General features: G+C 41.8%; 1 protein-coding gene across 2 annotated transcripts in view; it reads left to right on the forward strand.

The window, feature by feature from the left end:
- The window catches only part of CNKSR3 (CNKSR family member 3), a 116,911-nt gene that overhangs the window by 59,338 nt on the left and 37,687 nt on the right, over nt 1-19,886 (forward strand). For both annotated transcript variants that reach the window (XM_011943729.1, XM_011943730.1), the window contains exons 2-4: nt 7,356-7,519; nt 15,670-15,872; nt 16,880-16,967. In XM_011943729.1, coding sequence (XP_011799119.1) covers nt 7,356-7,519; nt 15,670-15,872; nt 16,880-16,967 — 455 coding nt within the window. The remainder of the gene's footprint in view (nt 1-7,355; nt 7,520-15,669; nt 15,873-16,879; nt 16,968-19,886) is intronic.

Below are 19,886 nucleotides of genomic sequence, written 5' to 3' on the forward strand. Positions count from 1 at the left end.
GCTGGGATTACAGGCCACCACGCTCTGCTGTTTGTATTTTTAGTAGACACAGAGTTTCACTATGTTGGCCAGGCTGGTCTCGAACTCCTGACCTCAGGTGATCCCCCCCCCGACCCTGGCCTCCCAAAGTGCTGGAATTACATGTGTGAGCCACTGCATCTGGCCCACTCCTGGGTTTCAAACATAGTATTATTGAACAACCTCAAATTGCTATATTTAAATCAACTCTTTATCAACTAGTCCTGAAAATTAAGGCCTAAAGACATCAACAAAACGAGTGACAGAAGAAAGGCATTTCCAAGTGATGTAATTGGGTGACTCATCTCACAAGAGGGCACTCAGAGGCCTACCAGTAGACCACCTTTCTGGCTTTTGGCATGCCCTGACATCAGCCTTGCTCGCTCCATTAATCCTACTGTGCTCACATAGAAGCCAAACCATGTCACGCTTCTGTTTGAAAACTGTCTTTTTGTTCTTAGCAACATGTCATGTTTGGGGAAAGTTATAATATACTGGACAGTGGTGTCAGTAAGTCGGAAAGGCTAAGAAGCTTTGATGTCAGGTCTTTACCATTTAATGGTTTTCAAAGTATTGGGAATTCTGAGAATATCGTGGTCAGGTGTAAATGTACCACCCAAATCTTGTTTCCTTCCCTCTGGTTCAGATAATAATAAAGTGACCTACCCCTGAACCCCATCTCCTTTGTAGTGGAGGTTGATTCCCAGTAGAGAATATCTTACATGTAGTAGTTGCTTCATAAAGTTTGTTGAATTAAATTGAATTTGTGTGAGTCTATGATAATTCTCCTCGTGAAGGAACATAGTCTACCAAAATCCGGTGGGAGCAAATTTTTGTATCACATGTCACTTTATTATTATTATTATTTTTGGAGACAGTTTCATCCTTGTCACCTAAGCTGGAGTTTGGGGCAATGGCGCGATCTCGGCTCACTGCAACCTCCGCCTCCTGGGTTCAACTGATTCTCCTGTCCCAGCCTCCCGAGTAGCTGGGAATACAGGGGCCCACCACCACGCCCAGCTTTTTGTTTTTTGTATTTTTAGTAGAGACGGAATTTCACCATGTTGGCCAGGCTGGTCTCGAACTCCTGACCTCAAGTGATCCACCTTCCTTGGCCTCCCAAAGTGCTGGGATTACAGACATGAACCACCGTGCCCGGCACATGTCACTTGTGGTTCTTAAAAGTCTTCAGTGAGCTGAGAGTCTGCAAGCTTTAGCTAAAGTGATTTCTGAATTTAATCATTAAACAAACAAACAAACAAACAAAAACCAGAAAGCAAAAAGCAATCTAAAAGCACAAAACCCAACTCAAGTGAAAGTACTCAATGCAAAATGCTGGAAGAACCACTCTGGGCTCCTGTATTTGAAGAACTGTAGCTTCTGCCAACTTGAGCTTGCCAAGCTCTTGGAAGCAAAGCCACAGAGGGTATGGTCTGTGGGACACTTTCCACTAAAGTCATGATGACCATTTACTTTTTGGGACCTAGTTCATGATCTGATTTTACTCTTTTACAGAAAATGAGAATAGCCATAGGTTTTTTGTTGTTGTTGCTGTTGTTTTCTTTTGTTTTTGTGTGTGTGTGTGTTTTTTTTTTTTTGCATTGGGGCATTTACTTTAATTTCTTAGTCTTCAGGTATATAATCCTTTCTACACTTAGGGAAGATTAATTAATTAATAAAAATTCTTAGTACGAGGCAGGTATCTTGTCAGAGACTGATACTGAGAGGCTTGGAGTTTTATTTTGTTTATGATATTTCTCTTTGTGTAGAAATGACCTCCTTTAATCTTGAAATGTTGAGATGTGTAGCAAATATCTGTAACTGATATCACAATCAACAGTTTATCTTTAGTTGCTTATTTGTATAAGAAAATAAAAGCAGGCCAGGCATGGTGGCTCACGCCTATAATCCTGGCACTTTGGGAGATCGAGGCAGGTGGATTGCTTGAGGTCAGGAGTTTGAGACCAGCCTGGCCAACATGGTGAAACCCCGTCTAAAAATACAAAAATTAGCTGGGTATGTTGGTGGGTGCCTATAATCCCAGCTACTTGGGAGACTGAGGCAGGAGAATTGACAAGAGTGAAACTGTCTGAAAAAAAAAAAAAAAGGAAAGAAACAAAATAAAAGCAGATGACTTTTGTGCATTGGTGTGATATTAATTTTTATGTGGAGTTCTTTGTCTTTCTTCATGCATCATGTGTTTATTTTATAAATATTTATTGAACACTAGCAATGTTCTCCACACTAGTGGAGGCAGTAGTGAACAAAACAAAGTCACCGCTTTTTGTTTGTTTGTTTGTTTGTTTGAGATGGAGTCTTGTTCTGTTGCCCAGGCTGGAGTGCAATGGCATGATCTCGGCTCAGTGTAACCTCTGTCTCCCGGGTTAAAGTGATTCTTCTGCCTCAGCTTCCCGAGTAGCTGGGATTACAGGCATCTGCCACCAAGCCTGGCTAATTTTTTTGTTGTTGTTGTATTTTTAGTAGAGACGGGGTTTCACCATGCTTGCCAGGCTGGTCTTGAACTCCCGACCTCAGGCGATCCACCCGTCTTGGACTCCCAAAGTGCTGGAATTACAGACGTGAGCCACTGTGCCCTGCCAAGGTCACTACTTTTATGGTGCTTACGTTCTGATATAAATCATAAAATTTTTGTAGGTGAAACCAATGATGATTGCAGGCTCTCACATTTGGGAACACTTTCTGGGGAAGGTAATAACATGGCCACCTAAGCATTTGGGAGTTTCTGTGTCTCTTTAGCAACTTTTATTTTCTTTCAAAAAATTTATTATTATTATTATTATTTTTTCTGCCAGGTATAGCGGCTCACACTTGTGATCCTAGCACTTTGGGAGGCTAAGGCAGGGGAACATCTTGAGCCCAGGAGTTCGAGACCAGCCTGGGCAACATAGGGAGACCATGTTTCTACAAAAAATAAAAAATTAGTTGGGTGTGGTGGCACACACCTGTAGTCCCAGCTGCTTGGGAGGCTAAGGCAGGAGTATCACTTGAGCCCAGGTGTTCAAGGCTGCAATGTGCAATGATCGTGCCACTGTCCTGCAGCCTGAGTGACAGAGTGAGACCTCGTCTCAAACAAACAAACAATTTTTTTTTTCTGTTAATAGAGATGGGGTCTTGCTATGTTGTCCAGGCTGGTCTCAAACTTCTGGCTCAGGCAGTCCTTTTGCCTTGGCCTCCCAAAATGCTAGGATTATAGGAGTAAGCCAGCATGCCCAGCCAGCAACTTTTATTCTGAACATTTAGAAAACTGAGAACCTGAATAAATCACATTTTAAAATTTAACCAAGTTTACAGAGTATTTACTGTGTGTTCTATGGTGTTTTAAGCTCTTTATAAACATTAACATTAAATTTTCATTAGAGTTCTCTGTAGTGGGTAGTATTAGTATTCTCATTTTACAAATGAGACAGCTGAGTAACTTGCCCCAGGTTATCCAGTCAGTGAGAAGGGAGGCTGGTATTGGATTGTGGGCTCTTATCCGTGTGTGTGTGTTTGTGCACGTGTGTGTGTGTGTGTTTGTGTTTTCATCTTGCATTTGGGATTTCCTTGAAGGTTTAGGATTATATACAGCCAGATTTCGTGACAATAGAGTAGGCCTGGGACCTGTGGCTCCCTTTCTGTGAGAATTTCTTCTCCTTTTCCTTCACATTTAATTGCATGTTTAATTTGTATAAATGGGATGTGTTTAATCTAATTTTACTGAATTATGTGTTTCTCTTGGTCCTGCTAGACTTTCTGTAAATTGCTTGAAGCAAGAAACTGGCAGATAGATCCATCTGACAAATAAGTAAAAGAGTATGGTTTATTGTAAATTCTGAGACTATTAGACCAGTTTACTAGAAATTGAGGCTTTTCCCTCCTTTGTGGGACTGCGTAATAGTTTAATTTAGCTGTTTATAAATGTTTAATTGTATTCTAAACAATAGGACTGCCGAACAATAGGTCATATGTATTGGAATAATAAAACTCTGGGAGGCAACACTATTTAAAACCTAGCATATTCAATATATGTGTGCCTTGAGGACAAAGTCTTGAGGCTACAATAGATTCTATTCTTATGGGGTAGTAACGTGATGTTTCTGCTTGATAATTCTACATCTCAGGGAACTTGTGATTATTTGAGGTTACAATGCTTATATTCTCTCATAATCCTCAGGGAGATTCTGGTTAGTTTCTCAGAGAAATGCTCTGTATTCTTCAATTCTCAATGTCTAATCATTTGTAGCCTGCACACTGTCTAGAACCCTCACCATTCCTTCCATCTCAACCTTTTCAGTGTTCCAAACATTTCCTTACTATTCTAAAGCTACTTCTGAAATCCTACTTCTTCCGTGAATTTTTCAGTTCATTAACAGAGAAATGATCTGGCCTCATCTTTATTTCTCCTTAGCATTCAGGAATGAAGCTTAAGGAACATCCAATATACTTTTTCACTTTAGTTTTAATGGACTGATTTATTCTGTATATGAAAACGAATGTGAATCTGTCAGTGTTATGCTTTGTATTATGAGCAGTGAGCTTGTTTAGCACAGTAAACATCACCTGTTCCATTGGTCACTGGGCCTTGTTTAAGAGATCACGTGTGGATTAATATGAAAGAAAATGTTATTACATTTATACTGGGTTGCTTGGACTGCCATAACAAAGCTCCATAGACTGGGAGGCTGGAACAACAGAAATTTGTCTCATCACCATTCTGGAGGCTGGAAGTCTGAGATCGAGGTGTCAGCAGGGTAGGTTTCTTCTGAGGCCTCTCTCCTTGGTTTATGATGACCGTCTTTTACGTGTCTTCACGTATCTTTCTTCTGTGTGTGTCTGTGTTGTAATCTCCTCTTCCAATAAGGACACGAGTCATATGGATGGAGCCCACCTTAACGATGTCATTTGAGCTTAATTCCTTCTTTAAGGATTCTCCCTCCAAATGCATTCCAGGGTACTGAGGGTTAGGACTATAACATGCGAATTTTGTGGGGACACAGTTTAGCCATAACAGGCTTTAAATATATAACATAGTTGTCCTAAACTTGTATGACAAACTAAAACAAAAAAATTCTTTTTAAAGCTTAAAAGCAGGCTAGGGAAGACAGCATCCTGAGAGAGAGGAGAAGATCATGATCAGGCTTAGAACTGGCCAAGTGATTCTGGGTAAACTTCACAGTAATTGCTGTTTTGTCTGTGTTTTCTCAATTTTTTGTACTCATTGGGATCTGAAGTGCCTTTTAAGTGACTCTAAGATTCTGTAATTCTCTTTTAATAACTGTCTTGGGGTTAGACTTTACTGCTGATTTAAGAAGTTGTTGGAGAAGAATTTTTATAATCCTGGGTTATAATCTCATGTTTGCGGGAAAATGCAGAAGAACGAGGCTGTGTCCAACAGACCCTAACTTGCATTTGACCTCTTTTCTTCTGCATCAGCCCTTTTCTTGGCATCTGACCAGCTATATGACTGTGGACAGGTTATGTATCCTCCGTGAGCCTTACTTCTTTCATCCACAATATGGGAACAAAATAGTTAGGAGGCTGTCCTTCAATCTTGTCCCTTGTCATGGTTGCCTGCTACAGATAGATGCTGCCCCCCTGCAGACGATTGATTCTGAGTGTCGTCGTGCTGAGGTTGCATTTGCAGCCCAGGTAGGGTGTCGGTCTCAACACCTGCTGACTTGCCTGGCCTCCAACTGCCTGCCTGACTCACATGCCACGAAGACCACCTGTAGCTCAAGGCTGTCAGAGCAGGGCTGGGTTTATATCAATATTCCCAACCTTGCTTGCTGTCTAGCCCAGGGGCTAGACAGATGTCATTTCAGGGAGGATGAGTTGGGTTCCAAATGGTTACCATAGATTTTTTTTTATTACTTCCTCTTCCTATATTTAATAGCCCCAAATGGTTATCAGAAAACTACTCTTCTTCCTATATCTTATTAGGAGGAAAATGGTGAACATTTGTAGGGCAGAGATGTAGTTTAGCCTCACACATCAGATTTTAATATCCATAGACTTTAGTATTACAAAAAGTAAGTGCTAGCTCGGAGAGATACCCACATGACACCGGTTTTGTGAGGGTTAAATGAAATAAATGTGTGCGTGTGTGTGCGTGTGTGTGCCTGTATGGGCATGTGTGTGTGTGCACGTGTGTGCATGTGCGTGCGTTTGGTGGGGAGGGGGCAGCAGTATGCTTTCCTACATACTTTTCCAGTTAAATTGAGTGTTCATTCTTTGTGTTGGGATTGAGTTTATATAACTCGGGTCTTTTAAAACACCAAGGTGACTTTTATTATTAGGCTTGAATAGATCAATTGATTCAGGGTAAAAATGTTACTCCAGTAAAACTACTAAAACAAGTTCTCTGTACAGGAATAATAATTCTCAAGTTCTGTTTGGCTTACTCATTTTAGTCATTATATACAAGCATTAAAATATGGCACTTTTGGCCATAGCGTTTGACCTGGAAAAATTGCCATAAGCGAACCCATTTACCATGCCTTTTTATATGGTACCACTGTTGGTACCCGTCTCCTTTAGGGTCTTTTTCAGTTGCGAGGGACAGAGATTCGACACAAACAAGCTTAATCTAAAAAGAAAACTTATTTAAACTTAAGTGAAATATTCTAGGGCTAGAAGCATCTTTATTAAGCAAAGTTATATCCAGGGGTATATAGGATATTATTGGGGCATTTTCTCTCTCTCTTTCTCAAATGGATTTATTCTCAGAAAACTGATGAGAAAAATGACTGCCAGCATTGCCAAGGTTTATCTTTTGACTTCTGACTGGAAAGTAAAAAAGAGCTTCTCAGTTCTTGTGGCCATATATCAAATATCAAGGAAGATTTTGATTGGTTCTGCTTGAGTCACACGTCCATCCCTAAACCTATGACTGGCTGGTGTATAGAGCCCTACGGGAGACCTGGGCATGTGCCACCCACTGTGGCAAGGCGTCTTGAGTGGCAGGCTCCCTGGGATTACATGGAATGGGTGGGATGATGTCCCAAAAGAAGGGTTGCTTAGCAAACAGACCACATGTCTGGTCTAGGTAATTAGAGTTTTAAGTCAGCAGGGGTTTGGTGTTTATTCCTTTAGTTTACAGGGAATGAAAAGGTAACTATCATAAAAGTCTGCTGGATCACTTGAGAATGTTAAGCTGCACTTGAAAACCTGTTTGAGATGTCATGCAAAGGTGCCCATTAGGTGGAATAGGCCTCACATGGATAATCAGATAGTAGCATCACAATTGGTGATTGCTGAGATTGATGTGACATGCGGGCAGTTTGGTGGGGGTAAAGGAACAGAATGACAATAATGGGACTTCTGGTTGTTTTCGGCAGGGTTGGATGACTGCCTGCAACAATATGTCCACAAGTTTGAACGGGAGAAGATCAATGGCGAGCAGCTGCTGCAGATTTCCCATCAGGATCTGGAGGAGCTGGGGGTCACGCGGATCGGACACCAGGAGCTTGTGTTGGAGGCTGTGGACCTTCTCTGTGCACTGGTTAGTTCAGGAGAAGGTGATGTGTACCGTGATGACATTCTTTAGAGCCTTGTTCTCTTAAGCTCTCATTGTTTGTGATTTAGCATATCGCTGTTTTCTTAATGCTCCATTGAAATAAAACATGAGCCGAAGATACTATAGGAAGGGGAAAAAATGAATTATTTTCTACATTAAGGGTTGGCAAACTATGGCCTCTGAGTTAAATCTGGCCCGCTATCTATTTTTGTAAATAAAGCTTTATTGGAACACAGCCATGTCCATTCACTTATGTGTTTGTGGCTGCTTTCTTGCGACAGTGAGAATTGAGTAGTTGTAACAGAATCACATGGTTCCCCCAAAGCCTAAAATATTTATTGACTTTTCCTTTACAGAAAGAGTTTGTCTTTTTCAGAAAATCTCTGTATTAGTCTAAGTTAGTCTAGTTTTCTTTTATAAGGAAAAAATGTTGGAAATAGTCCTGAATGAAAATGTCACCTTCTGGTCAGGCGCAATGGCTCATGCCTATAATCCCAGCACTCTGGGAGGCCGAGGCGGGTGGATTGCTTGAGTCCGGAAGTTTGAGACTAGCCTGGGCAACGTAGCAAAACCCTGTCTCTATTAGAAATACAAAAAAGTTAGCTAGGTGTGGCTAGCACGCACCTATAGTCCCAGATATTCAGGAGGCTGAATTCAGAAAATCATGTGAGTCTAGGAGGTGGAGGCTGCCGAGAGCAGAGATCGCACCACTGCATTCCAGCCTGGGCGACAGAGTGAGACCCTGTCTCAAAAAAGAAAAGAAAATGTCATCTTCTAAATTGAAGTGAGAAATAGGTTCTGATTTTCATGTCTGGTTTTGTTACTATAAAAAGCGGTTGAGTTTCACAGATATTTCTGATATTTAAATAACTGATATTTGCACTTGACATGACCTATGAAATGGGAAAAAAACATGGTCTTCATTACATTTTGTAGATGATGGATTTTGGCTTTAACACGAATGAGTAAAATCCTGCTGGGTCCTGACACTAGAATCACATGGGTAGCTTTGTTAGGTGTGGGCCAAAAACACCTGTAAGGACATTTTGTTTATAAATTGGTTAGTGTGGGTGGGATTCAAGTCTGCCTGCCCCGGTGCCAGGCTAAAGATGCAGTTTACTTAACTGTCAGGATTTGGACAAACTCGACAGCATTCAGGCTGGGTTAGTAATGCCCTGAACCCCAGCCAGGGGTATATACAATTACATCACTGAGAATGGTGGGAAAGAATGTGCTGCTGATGATTTTGCCATCGCTGGTCTGCGTACTGTTGATTATATAACACTTGCTGCATTGTGTGTATTCTTCTTCTTAAAATGGACAGAGCCTTGTCTTCTGCTCTGAGATGCCCTGCTCTTGTTTAGGAAAGTAATGGGGAAATTATTTGTAGTTGATAAATGAGCTGCCGCCTGGGAGACGCTACAGCCAAGTAGTCTGAGCACGGGTCTGGGAAGCAGGAATTTGCATTCTAATCCCAGCTCTGCTACATGCTACTCCCTCTGTGACCTCCGGGGAAATGGTGCTGTCTGTTTTTCCCATCTGTACAGTAACGCTCACCTTAGATGTGGCTGTGCACTATTGTGTAAGTGCTTTGCACTGCCCAGACGTCTAAGCATCCTGTTTATTACTGAAACTGTATTTTTTTTTTGTACAAACATGTTTGAGTTTACTTTTATTATACTTTCTGGGAACATGGCTTTTCCGTCTTTTCTGCTTGATGTGTTGCAAATTGTCTCTTTCACTTTGCAGTAATACTTGGAGGACAGGTAAATTTACTTGCAAATCCAAAGTAAGAGAGGCAGGGCGGAAGGGTCAGCTAGAGATGCATCATGTACGTCGGGTGGGATGACAAACATAACAGCTGCCCCTGGGCATTCTCTTTGCCTTTTCCTCTTGTCTACCTCTTAGAGCATTAGACTAAAATGAACAAAGCTGGACAAATGCCAGAGCCTAAAGCTGTGTTTTATCTCCTACAATTTCCTTCTAATTTCCTTTGCAGACCAAGCTTTGACCTCAGACTCATTCTGGACCTGCTCTGTGCCAGTGACTGCATTGGACAGGGGGGTCACGTAGGGGTTCACAAAAGTGTGTGGATTATTTTAGTGAGTTTTACTAAAATGTCTTTAGTCTCAATATAATCTCCTTTTTGAATATTATTATAATTCATATACTAATTATACTATCTTTTTAATCCATTTGTAGCATATAGTTCTTTGGATATATAAATTGGTGCTGCTTTGAACAGACCATCTCCAGGGCAGTTGATGTGTAAACACAGTTGGCCTTGGTGTTATAAAAGAGGTTTCTGTGTAAACTTAGTTTAGTGGATGTTGATTTTATGATAGACAGGAAATGAATAGAATTAAAGGTAAGGAAGGGGGAGGGGAGAAACATAACCACTGGAAAGTATCAATGCAAAGAGAGGGGCAGATAGATGGACAGGAACCTAAAATAGGAAACAGCTGTTAATGAAGATTCCAAAACTGGTAAGCAGTGGCTCACAAATTAGCTGGTCGTGGATAGAGAGCAATGAGAGAAACCGCCCTTCGTGAATATTGACTTTGACTGGCAGTCGTGGCTTAGGAGAGTGATTTGTATTGTACGATGAGACCAGGACCACTTTCCAGGATTGAATTAGAATCTGTATCCAGTTTTTCTTCCTCTCTCTGGGTAGAGGGTACCTGAGACCGATTATAGAGCTGCTGTTTTCAGTAGGATTGCTGTTACCCAATGTGACTGTCTAAATGAAAATCAACTAAAATAAAATAAAATTCAGTTCCTCGGTTGTACTAGCAACACTCCAAGTGCTCAGAAGCTCCACGTGGCTAGTGGCTATGATATTGGACAGCACAGAAAAAGAACATTTTCATCTTTGCATAGAGTTCTGTTGGCCAGTACTGGTTGAGAGGGTGTGATTGAGAATAACCAGTAAGAATAACCAATGACGGTAAGTGTGACTGTGGCCAGGCACGGTGGCTCACGCCTGTAATCCCAGCACTTTGGGAGGCCGAGGCGGGTGGATCACAAGGTCAGGAGATCAAGACCATCCTGGCTAACATGGTGTGAAACCCTGTCTCTACTAAAAATGCAAAAAATTAGCTGGGCATGGTGGCAGGCACCTGTAGTCCCAGCTACTTGGGAGGCTGAGGCAGGAGAATGGTGTGAACCCAGGAGGTGGAGCTTGCTGAGATCACACCACTGTACTCCAGTCTGGGTGACAGAGCAAGACTCCATCTCAAAAAAAAAAAAAAAAGGGTAAGTATGACTGTAACCTATGTTCTTTGCCAAGTCAGTGAGGCCCAGTTTACTGAACACCAAGGCATGGGCAGCTGTGTTTTGAAGGTTGAAGGAGGTTGAGAAGTGAACAGTTGGAATTGATACATGTGTTAAGTGATGCTACCTAGACTTGGGGTTAAATGAAGTACCTGTAATGAATCTATGGGCCTAGAGTGCATATGCACACTGGTATACCTGTGAGATTATTCGTTGCTTATTGTTTATCCATGGCAAATCATTTAAACATGTTATCTTTTTTATGAGAAGAAATGCAGGAACAGGAATTTTTGCTGGCAAATTATATTTAACTTGATCTTGCTTATGAGCTTATTTAAAAATGCCTTAGGAAGACTGTGAACTATATTTCTTAGGCTATCTCTTAATTGACCCAAGTCAATAAGATGACTTTGATTTTGTGTCTCTGGCACACCTTAATCACACATGTTAGATCACAAATAGAGCTAGTAGGAATGGAGAAGATGGTAGAGAAGAAGTTGTATAAGGTTTGTCCTTAGCTAAATGTGTATAATTTTAAGACTCTTTTTGCTTTCCTTTTCTCCCATTTAATGTATGATTTCTCTAGCCAGATCAGGAAAGGATCCCTGATGGTGAACCCTAGGAAGTGAGATCTCAGTGGAAGCGTTTAAGTATGTAAATAGATTTTCAGAAACTCACTTTGTATCTTAATCTGTATCTTTTTGATGCCTTATCTCGAAGCAGTTTCTGAAGGAGACAGGTTTTGGGGAAAAGACTGGTGAAAATAATTAATCTGGTCTGAGAAATTATTTATTTTTGGTCTTTCTTTGTGGGGCACTTAAGTCAATAATCCTTTCCTGATTATGCTTCTACAGTAGAGGTTCTTTTGAGCTAATATAATCAGTTTCTTGTTCTCTCTTTAATGTGGAATGGGGTCGAAGGGAAGGAACTTTCCTTTCTTCTTTTCCTCCTTCCTTCTTTTAAAAATTCTATTCTAGCTATATTTATTCATCTTTCTAGGTCCATTATTTGTTTTGGGAGGAAAAAAAAGAGCAAGCTGAGTGGAAAATGAAGAGAACAGTTACAAGAAGCCACTCTACCCCTTTATTTCAGTATTAAAAGTGGTACGTTTTTAGAAGATTGAGGTTTAAAGTTTCTTGCAACAATAAAATGCACTTAATCCTCTTTGAGTTCAACAAGTAAACATTATGTATATGGTCATAAAAGTTCCAAGTAATTTATGCTGACATTGGTTATTGAAAGCTGACTTTCCTGCTTTTAGTTCGAAACGCTTCATGTAAGTTGGCAGGCTGAGTAACTGACTGAATGAGGGGGTCTTTCTCTTTCATCATAGTTACAAGTCCTTCAAAACAAGCTCTGTCTTGTGGCCTCTTTATCCATTCAATTGTGAGTCTTTGATTCTTTGAATTTAAAAAGCTATGATGCAGATCCATCTTATTTTTGTCTCTATTGGAGGACAAGATTATATTTTAATCTCTAGAAAATAACATAAAAAATGAGTATCACATTTAGATAGAAAAATACTGCCAATATAGAATATTCATTTATATTTTGAAATTCAGTTTTTTTCAAAAGCTTGGACGAGAAAATTTTCAGCTAATTTTTGCTTCTTTCAAAATTTCTGATTTTTTAAATATTATTTTTTATTTTACTAGGAGGTAACATAAATTTAAACTTCAAGTAAAATCTATTTAAAATTAGAATTGTTTTGTTAAAGTCAAAGCCTTTTGTTGTTGTTTTTCACTTACCATTGTTCATCTTGCAAAAAAAAAAAGTTTCTTACATACTTCCGAGTATATGCTTTATGTATCTTGATTTTGACACGTGACTTGCCCCTCTCTCTGGCCCACATGGCCAAAGCCAGCTGAAAGAAGTTTCTCCACAGCCGGGTGCAATGGTTCATGCCTGTAATCCCAGCACTTTGGAAGGCTGCGGCAGGCGAATCATGAGGTCAGGAGATGGAGACCATCCTGGCCAACTGGTGAAACCCCGTCTCTACTAAAATATTCAAAGATTAACTGAGCATGGTGGCACTTGCCTGTAATACCAGCTACTTGGGAGGCTGAGGCAGGAGAATGGCTTGAACCAGGGAGTCAGAGGTTGCAGTGAGTCGAGATCAGGCCACTGCACTCCAGCCTGGTGACAGAGTGAAACTCCGTCTCAAAAATAAAATAAAATAAAATAAAATAAAGTGTCTCCACTTCAGAGGGGATGTGTAGAATTTTGAGAAGCAGAATAGCTATTCAGCTTGTGCTGGATCCAGGATCACTGGACAGTTTTCCTTATCCTTGTCTAATGTCCATCTTGTCATCTGTCTTATCACGTGGCCCTTTTTTGGGCAGGTTGTGTTGAAGGTGACATACACAGCAGAGAGAGTAATCAAAAGCTTGTGCCCTAGATGCAGATTGCCTTGGTCAGAAGCCCAGCACTACCACTGATTAGCTTTGTAACTTCGGAGAATTTATTTACTGTTTTCATGCCTCAGTTTCCTTAGTGGTAAATTAGAGATAAAAACATTTCTACCTTCTTGGGCTGTTTTCCTGAGATAATACACGTCAAACACTGAGTCCAGTTCCTGGCATAAAGTGTTCAATAATGTTAAGTATTCTGTTAGTCTCACTTTTTAAATGGTACCAGATTCTTGCCTTGGGATGCTATTGAGACGGCATAATCTATCTCAAGAAAAAGCGTTATGTTTTTTTTAAAAAAAGATAAAACAATTTAGGACATACAATTCTGCAATTGAATACAGAAATTTGTACCCCCACCTCTAATGTCGCAGACTTACGTGTTGTTTCCCAGGATTGGCTCTTTTCTCTGAAAGGGAATCTAGGACAGTATTAGCTCATGAAACTGATTTTTTTGAAGAACCCACGTAAGCTGAACATTGTTCAAAAAGAACACAGGTTAGAAGCACAAGAGCAAGAAATTAATTTTATGATTGATTGAGACAGGGTTTCTCTCTGTCACCCAGGCTGGAGTACAGTGGCACGATCATAGCTCACTGCAACCTCAACCTCCTGGGCTCAAGCGATCCTCCTACCTCTTGAGTAGCTGGGAGTACAGACAGGAGCCACATCTTCAAGCTCAGGAGATCACGCTTAGTGAATTCGTGTTTAGTTAATGCTGCTGTGTTTTTTTGTTTTTTGGTTTTTTTTTTCGTGTGTGTGTGAGTGTCTTGCCTAGTGGAAATCCATGCATTCCATGACTATATGATTGTCCGCTGTGCTGGAAATACCGTAGTGGGCATACTCACAGAGCCCTGCTTCTGTAGTCCTCACATCCCAGTGGAGGAAGAAGGCCGCAAACATGGTGCTTCAGATGGGGCAGAAGTGGGTGATGGGCTAGAGAGTGAATCGACGGGGCGATTCTGCCACCAGGGGACACAGGGCGATGTTGGGAGACATTTTTGGTTGTTACACCGGGGGAGGAGGCGCTACTGCCATCTGATGGGTAGAGAGCAGGGATGCTGATAAACATCCTGTAATACATGGGGACCCCCTGCCCCACAAGCATTATCTGGCCCCAAATGTCAGTAGGACTGAGGCTGAGAAACCTTGTTCTAGATTAAGTAAGTGATCAGGGAAGCCTTGCAGGGGAGGGGACATTTGGGCCAGCACCTGAGTGATAGCAATGAGCTGTTGGCTGGGCTCGGTGGCTCACGCCTGTGATCCCAGTACTTTGGGAGGCTGAGGCGGGCAGATTGCCTGAGCTCACAAGTTCAAGACTAGCCTGAGCAACACGGTGAAATCCCGTCTCTACTAAAAATACAAAAATTAGCCCAGTGTGGTGTTGCGCCTGTAATCCCAGCTATTCAGGAGGCTGAGGCAGGAGAATCTCTTGAACCCATAAACCTGGGAGGAAGAGGTTGCAGTGAGCTGAGATGGCGCCACTGCACTCCAGCCTGGGTGATCCCGTCTCTACTAAAAATACAAAAATTAGCCCAGTGTGGTGTTGCGCCTGTAATCCCAGCTATTCAGGAGGCTGAGGCAGGAGAATCTCTTGAACCCATAAACCTGGGAGGAAGAGGTTGCAGTGAGCTGAGATGGCGCCACTGCACTCCAGCCTGGGTGATCCCGTCTCTACTAAAAATACAAAAATTAGCCCAGTGTGGTGTTGCGCCTGTAATCCCAGCTATTCAGGAGGCTGAGGCAGGAGAATCTCTTGAACCCATAAACCTGGGAGGAAGAGGTTGCAGTGAGCTGAGATGGCGCCACTGCACTCCAGCCTGGGTGACACAGTGAGACTCCATCTCAAAAAATAAAATAAAAATGAAAAAAGAATGAGCTGTCCACGACAAGATTTGTAGGAGGAGCATTTGGGGAAGAAGAACTATCAAGAACAAAGTCCCTGAGGCCCGAGTGGCTGTAGAAGGAGCAGAGAGAAGGCTGGTATGGCTGGGATGAGTGAAGTGGGCTGGGGATAGATCACACAGGGTTTTGTGGTTGTTGTAAGAGTTTTTCAAGTGACTAACTGGGCTTTTGCGTTATCAGAGAGTTTGAATATTATTTTTTGTTTTTATTTGTTTGTTTTTATTGTGAGACAGAGTCTGGCTGTGTTGCCCAGCTGGAGAGCATTGGCACAATCTTGGCTCACTGGTTCATGCTATTCTCCTGCCTCAGCCTCCCGAGTAGCTGGGTGCACAGTGAGACTACAGGCGCCCACCACCACGTCCCGTTAATTTTTTGTATTTTCAGTAGAGACGGGGTTTCACCGTGTTAGCCAGGATGGTCTCCATCTCCTGACCTCGTGATCCACCCACCTCAGCCTCCCAAAGTGCTGGGATTACAGGCGTGAGCCACCGCGCCCCCCAAATATTGTTAATTACTTGGATTTTTTCCCTTTGATTTTATTTTCCACAGAATTATGGCCTCGAAACTGATAATATGAAGAACTTGGTTCTGAAACTGAGAGCATCCTCCCACAATTTACAGAATTACATAAGTAGCCGGCGGAAAAGTCCCGCTTACGATGGAAACACCTCCCGCAAGGCCCCCAATGAGTTCCTGACCTCCGTGGTGGAGCTCATCGGCGCCGCCAAGGCCCTGCTGGCCTGGCTGGACCGGTAAGTTGGAGATGTGCCTTTTACTGCCCTGCAAGAGTAGAGTCCAAGCTGCATGGTAGCTGTACTTTGTCTTAGGAAAAGGAACCATTGTTCTTTCCGTATCATTTTTGCCGGCTCTTTTTTTTTTTTTTTTGAGACGGAGTCTCCCACTGTCACCCAGGCTGGAGTGCAGTGGCGCGATCTTGGCTCACTGCAAGCTCCGCCTCCCGGGTTCCTGCCATTCTCCTGCCTCAGCCTTCTGAGTAGCTGGGACTACAGGCGCCCGCCACCACGCCCGGCTAATTTTTTTATATTTTTAGTAGAGATGGAGTTTCACCGTGTTAGCTGGGATGGTCTCGATCCTCTGACCTCGTGATCAGCCCGTACCGGCCTCCCAAAGTGCTGGGATTACAGGCGTGAGCCACCGCACCCAGCCTTTGACCGACTCTTAAGGAGTCCTCGATCGGTGGTACATTTTAGGATTCCTTTGCCAGTTACTTAAGCGGTTAATAGCAGGAATAAATTAACCTCAGCTTAGAGAAGAGTGAAATTGTGCTAAAGGTTGTGTTTTACTGAGATTAAATATTAATGGTTGAGGATTTGATTGGTATGAAAGCTGTTAGTTGACTTCAGAAGAGATGTTAACTGTCATTTTTGATTTGTTTTTTTATCTAGTCCTTCTCTCTTTCTATTCAGATTCCTATTTTATGTGTTACTTGAGAGAAACCAGTTAAATAAAAAGTAATTAAATACAAAATTTAGCCAGGCGTGGTGGCACATGCCTGTAATCTCAGCTACTCAGGAGGCTGAGGCAGGAGAGTTGCTTGAACCCAGAAGGCGAAGATTGCAGTGAGCCAAGATTATTCCACTGCACTCTAGCCTGGACAACAGTCTCAAACAAAACAAAATAAAACAAAACAGAAAAGAATTTAGAGTAGCCCATGGGGTTAGCTATACTTACCAACGTAGAGTGGGATCCCAGTGGATTCTCCCTACCCCTTTTTAAGAGGATTGTTGTTACCTTCCAGGGCTCCGTTTACAGGGATCACTGATTTCTCAGTCACGAAGAACAAAATTATCCAGCTTTGCTTGGACCTGACCACTACAGTCCAGAAGGTCAGTAGTATGTCATTTTCGCTTTCTAATTGTTTTTTTTTCCTGCTCTTCCTCTTCTTGAAAGGATTTTCATGCAGGTGTGAAGTACCACTCTCCTCTCCCCACCTCAGTTTTTTTCCCATCAGAACTGGGGAGAGATGAAAGGCTTTAAATTAGATCCATTATAAAGATGGTTTCTGTGAAGACTGACCAGTGGCCTTTGAATTAAAGATTACCTTTTTGTGTGTTTTAAAATAGTCAAACTAATAATCCCTGTACTTCCCCTAAAATGTTAGAACACTTAATTTTTTTTAATGAAATTTTTGGAGTAACTAAGTTGCATGATAATATATAGTCTTTGTTCTGAGTACTTTACTGTATCTGCTTCTTAATTTTCTTTTCATTTTGGCCTCTCGTTTTTGGATTTACCAGTCAGGATGGGCTAGCTTGTGGTGCAGTAACAAACACCCCCCCAAACCTCAAACCTCGGCAGTTTATTCCTTGGTTATTTACATCCAAATGGGTCAGGGGCAGGGGACAGTCAGCTCTGACTTTCCTCATTTCAAGATGTATAGGACATAGGTTGACAGAATCACTGGTATATCATGTTGCTTGCCCCCAAGGCAGAGAGATAAAAATCATGAAGGTCCACACACTGACTGATGTTCTGAATTGCAAGTGACACATGTCAGTTTCACTCATGGCTGATTGCCCAGACCTAGGTATCTTAGTAAAGGCTCAGGAAGTTTTGTATTAGCCAGTCTGTAACTGATCAAGCTTCTGTGATCTTAACGTTAAAAAAAAAATTCTTCTTGTACCATCAGCTCTTAGGACTGCCTTCTGCCCTGTTACTTGGCATGCAGGAGATGCTTGTCAAATATTTTTGAAATGAATTGAGGCTACGAAATATAAGGAAGAGCTGCTTGTTTTTTCATGTCCCACTTGGTTCTAAAATTCTGTGTTTCCACATTTGTTTCTACTGCTGATTTGGCAAAGCAAAGAACATCCTCCCTTCTGTCCTGACCGTGCCATTACAGAGATGCAGTTCTGAAAAGCCATGCGTTTTCTGGTTGTTTCTGGAATGTGAATTGTGAACTTTGTCTCTGCACATGGCAGTTGTTTGCTCTAGTCCTGAGCAGCCATTGTTCTCAAGGCACATGGATTGTTGAGGTCGTGATCTTAGAAAGGTGCTCAGAGCAACTAAAGTAGCTTCTGAGTTTTTGCTCTTTTTTATGATGCATAAGGTAATTTTGACAAAAAAGAGTCTGATACCAGTTGTGATGCTTTAGTCATACAGCCATGAAGGCATGGCATTTGTGGTTGAAGGCATTTCCCTGATACCTACCTTGAGTGTCCTTTTTCTCCCTTGCTGCCCTCTTCCCATAATATTTTGCTCATATTTTGATGTTTTTTTTATTTTTGAGAGACAGGGTCTTACTCTGTTGCTTGGGTTGAAGTACAGGGGTGTAATCATGGTTCACCATAGCCTCAGCCTCCTGGCTCAAGCAATCCTTCCACCTTAGCCTCCTGGGTAGCTGGGACTACAGGTGCATGCCACCATGCCCAGCTTGTTTTTAAATTTTTTGTAGAAACAGGGTCTTGCTATGTTGCCCAGGCTGGTCTCAAATTCCTGGCCTCAAGTAGTTCTCCTGTCTCAACCTCCCAAAGCGCTGAGAGGCATAAGCCACTGCACCTTGCCCTGTTTTGATTTTTAACCGAGTTTACTAGCAATCAATTAAATGAAAGAGTTAAATATTGTGATTAGCAAATGGGAAAGTTTTGCTTGTTGGTACATTTGTGTTTTATTGTGAAGAGTCCTTGACTGTGTGGCTGATTGAGGCTGTCCCCACTGCAGTGTAGGGAGAGGAGAGAAAGGGATGAAAGTGAAGGGAGAGGGGGTCATGTTTGTTTCACGGGGTGAACTTCTGTCTAAGCAAGTTGATGTTGGCTTTCTAGGTATTTGGACACTTCTTTCAATACATTTTTATTTAGCACTTATTCTGTGTCTGCTGCCCTGGGATACCAGAGTGAATAAACAGATAAAAAGTCCCTGACCTTCTGGATCTTACAGTCTCTGGGAGAGAGAAAATGGATGGATAAGCAGACTTTTATATATGAATATATGTGGTTATATAAAGGTAAAGCAATGCTAGGGAGGGAAGGTGCACAGGAAGGAGTGAGGATACAGTTTGAGATATGTGCCTGGAATCACCTTCTTGAGAAGGTGACACTTGAGTAATTCAGCCAGGAGAAGTCTATGCTTGTCTGATGGGATAGGCTTATGCATCATCTCAAGTGCTACTTTTCCTGGTAATTGTAGAGAGGGGTCGATCGTTGGAAACTGATGATTACAAAAAAAAAAAAAAAATCTCCCCATAGGAGGTACACGTTCTGATCTGGTCACATCAGAAGGGTACCTGTGAACATCCACATTGCGCCTGCCCAGCTTATTGGGGCTTAAGAATGCCTGGGACATGATGAATGGTGATTTTTTAAATGTGTGTTGTATGAATGAAATAACGCTTTGGAAAGTTAGGCTGCTGAGAATGACTTTTATCAGAACTCAAGGGACACAAGAGGTATTAGTTTTGTTTCTGCATTCATTTTCTGTTTCTCTTTTTCCCATGGTGCTCACCGAGGGAGGTTAGTCTAGTGGTTAAGAGCGTGTTCTTCACAGAGAGACAGCTATAGGTTCAAATCCTACCTCTACACATTAATTAGCCCTGGGGCCTTGGACTAGTCACTTATAAGTTTTGAACCTCAATTTTCTCATTTGCAAAATGGGAATACAAATATTTACCTTACCAGATAATTTGGTGGGATTTCTACAAGTTAATGTTGAGTAAAAAAAAAAAAAAAAAAAGGCAAAATAGTAAGTGTGGTATGAAGATAAATGGTTACCATAAATACCTACAATGCATGTGTGTGTGTGTTTGTGTG

The sequence above is a fragment of the Colobus angolensis genome, unplaced genomic scaffold (genome assembly GCF_000951035.1).
Source record: "Colobus angolensis palliatus isolate OR3802 unplaced genomic scaffold, Cang.pa_1.0 Scaffold221, whole genome shotgun sequence".
Taxonomy (NCBI): Eukaryota; Metazoa; Chordata; class Mammalia; order Primates; family Cercopithecidae; genus Colobus; species Colobus angolensis.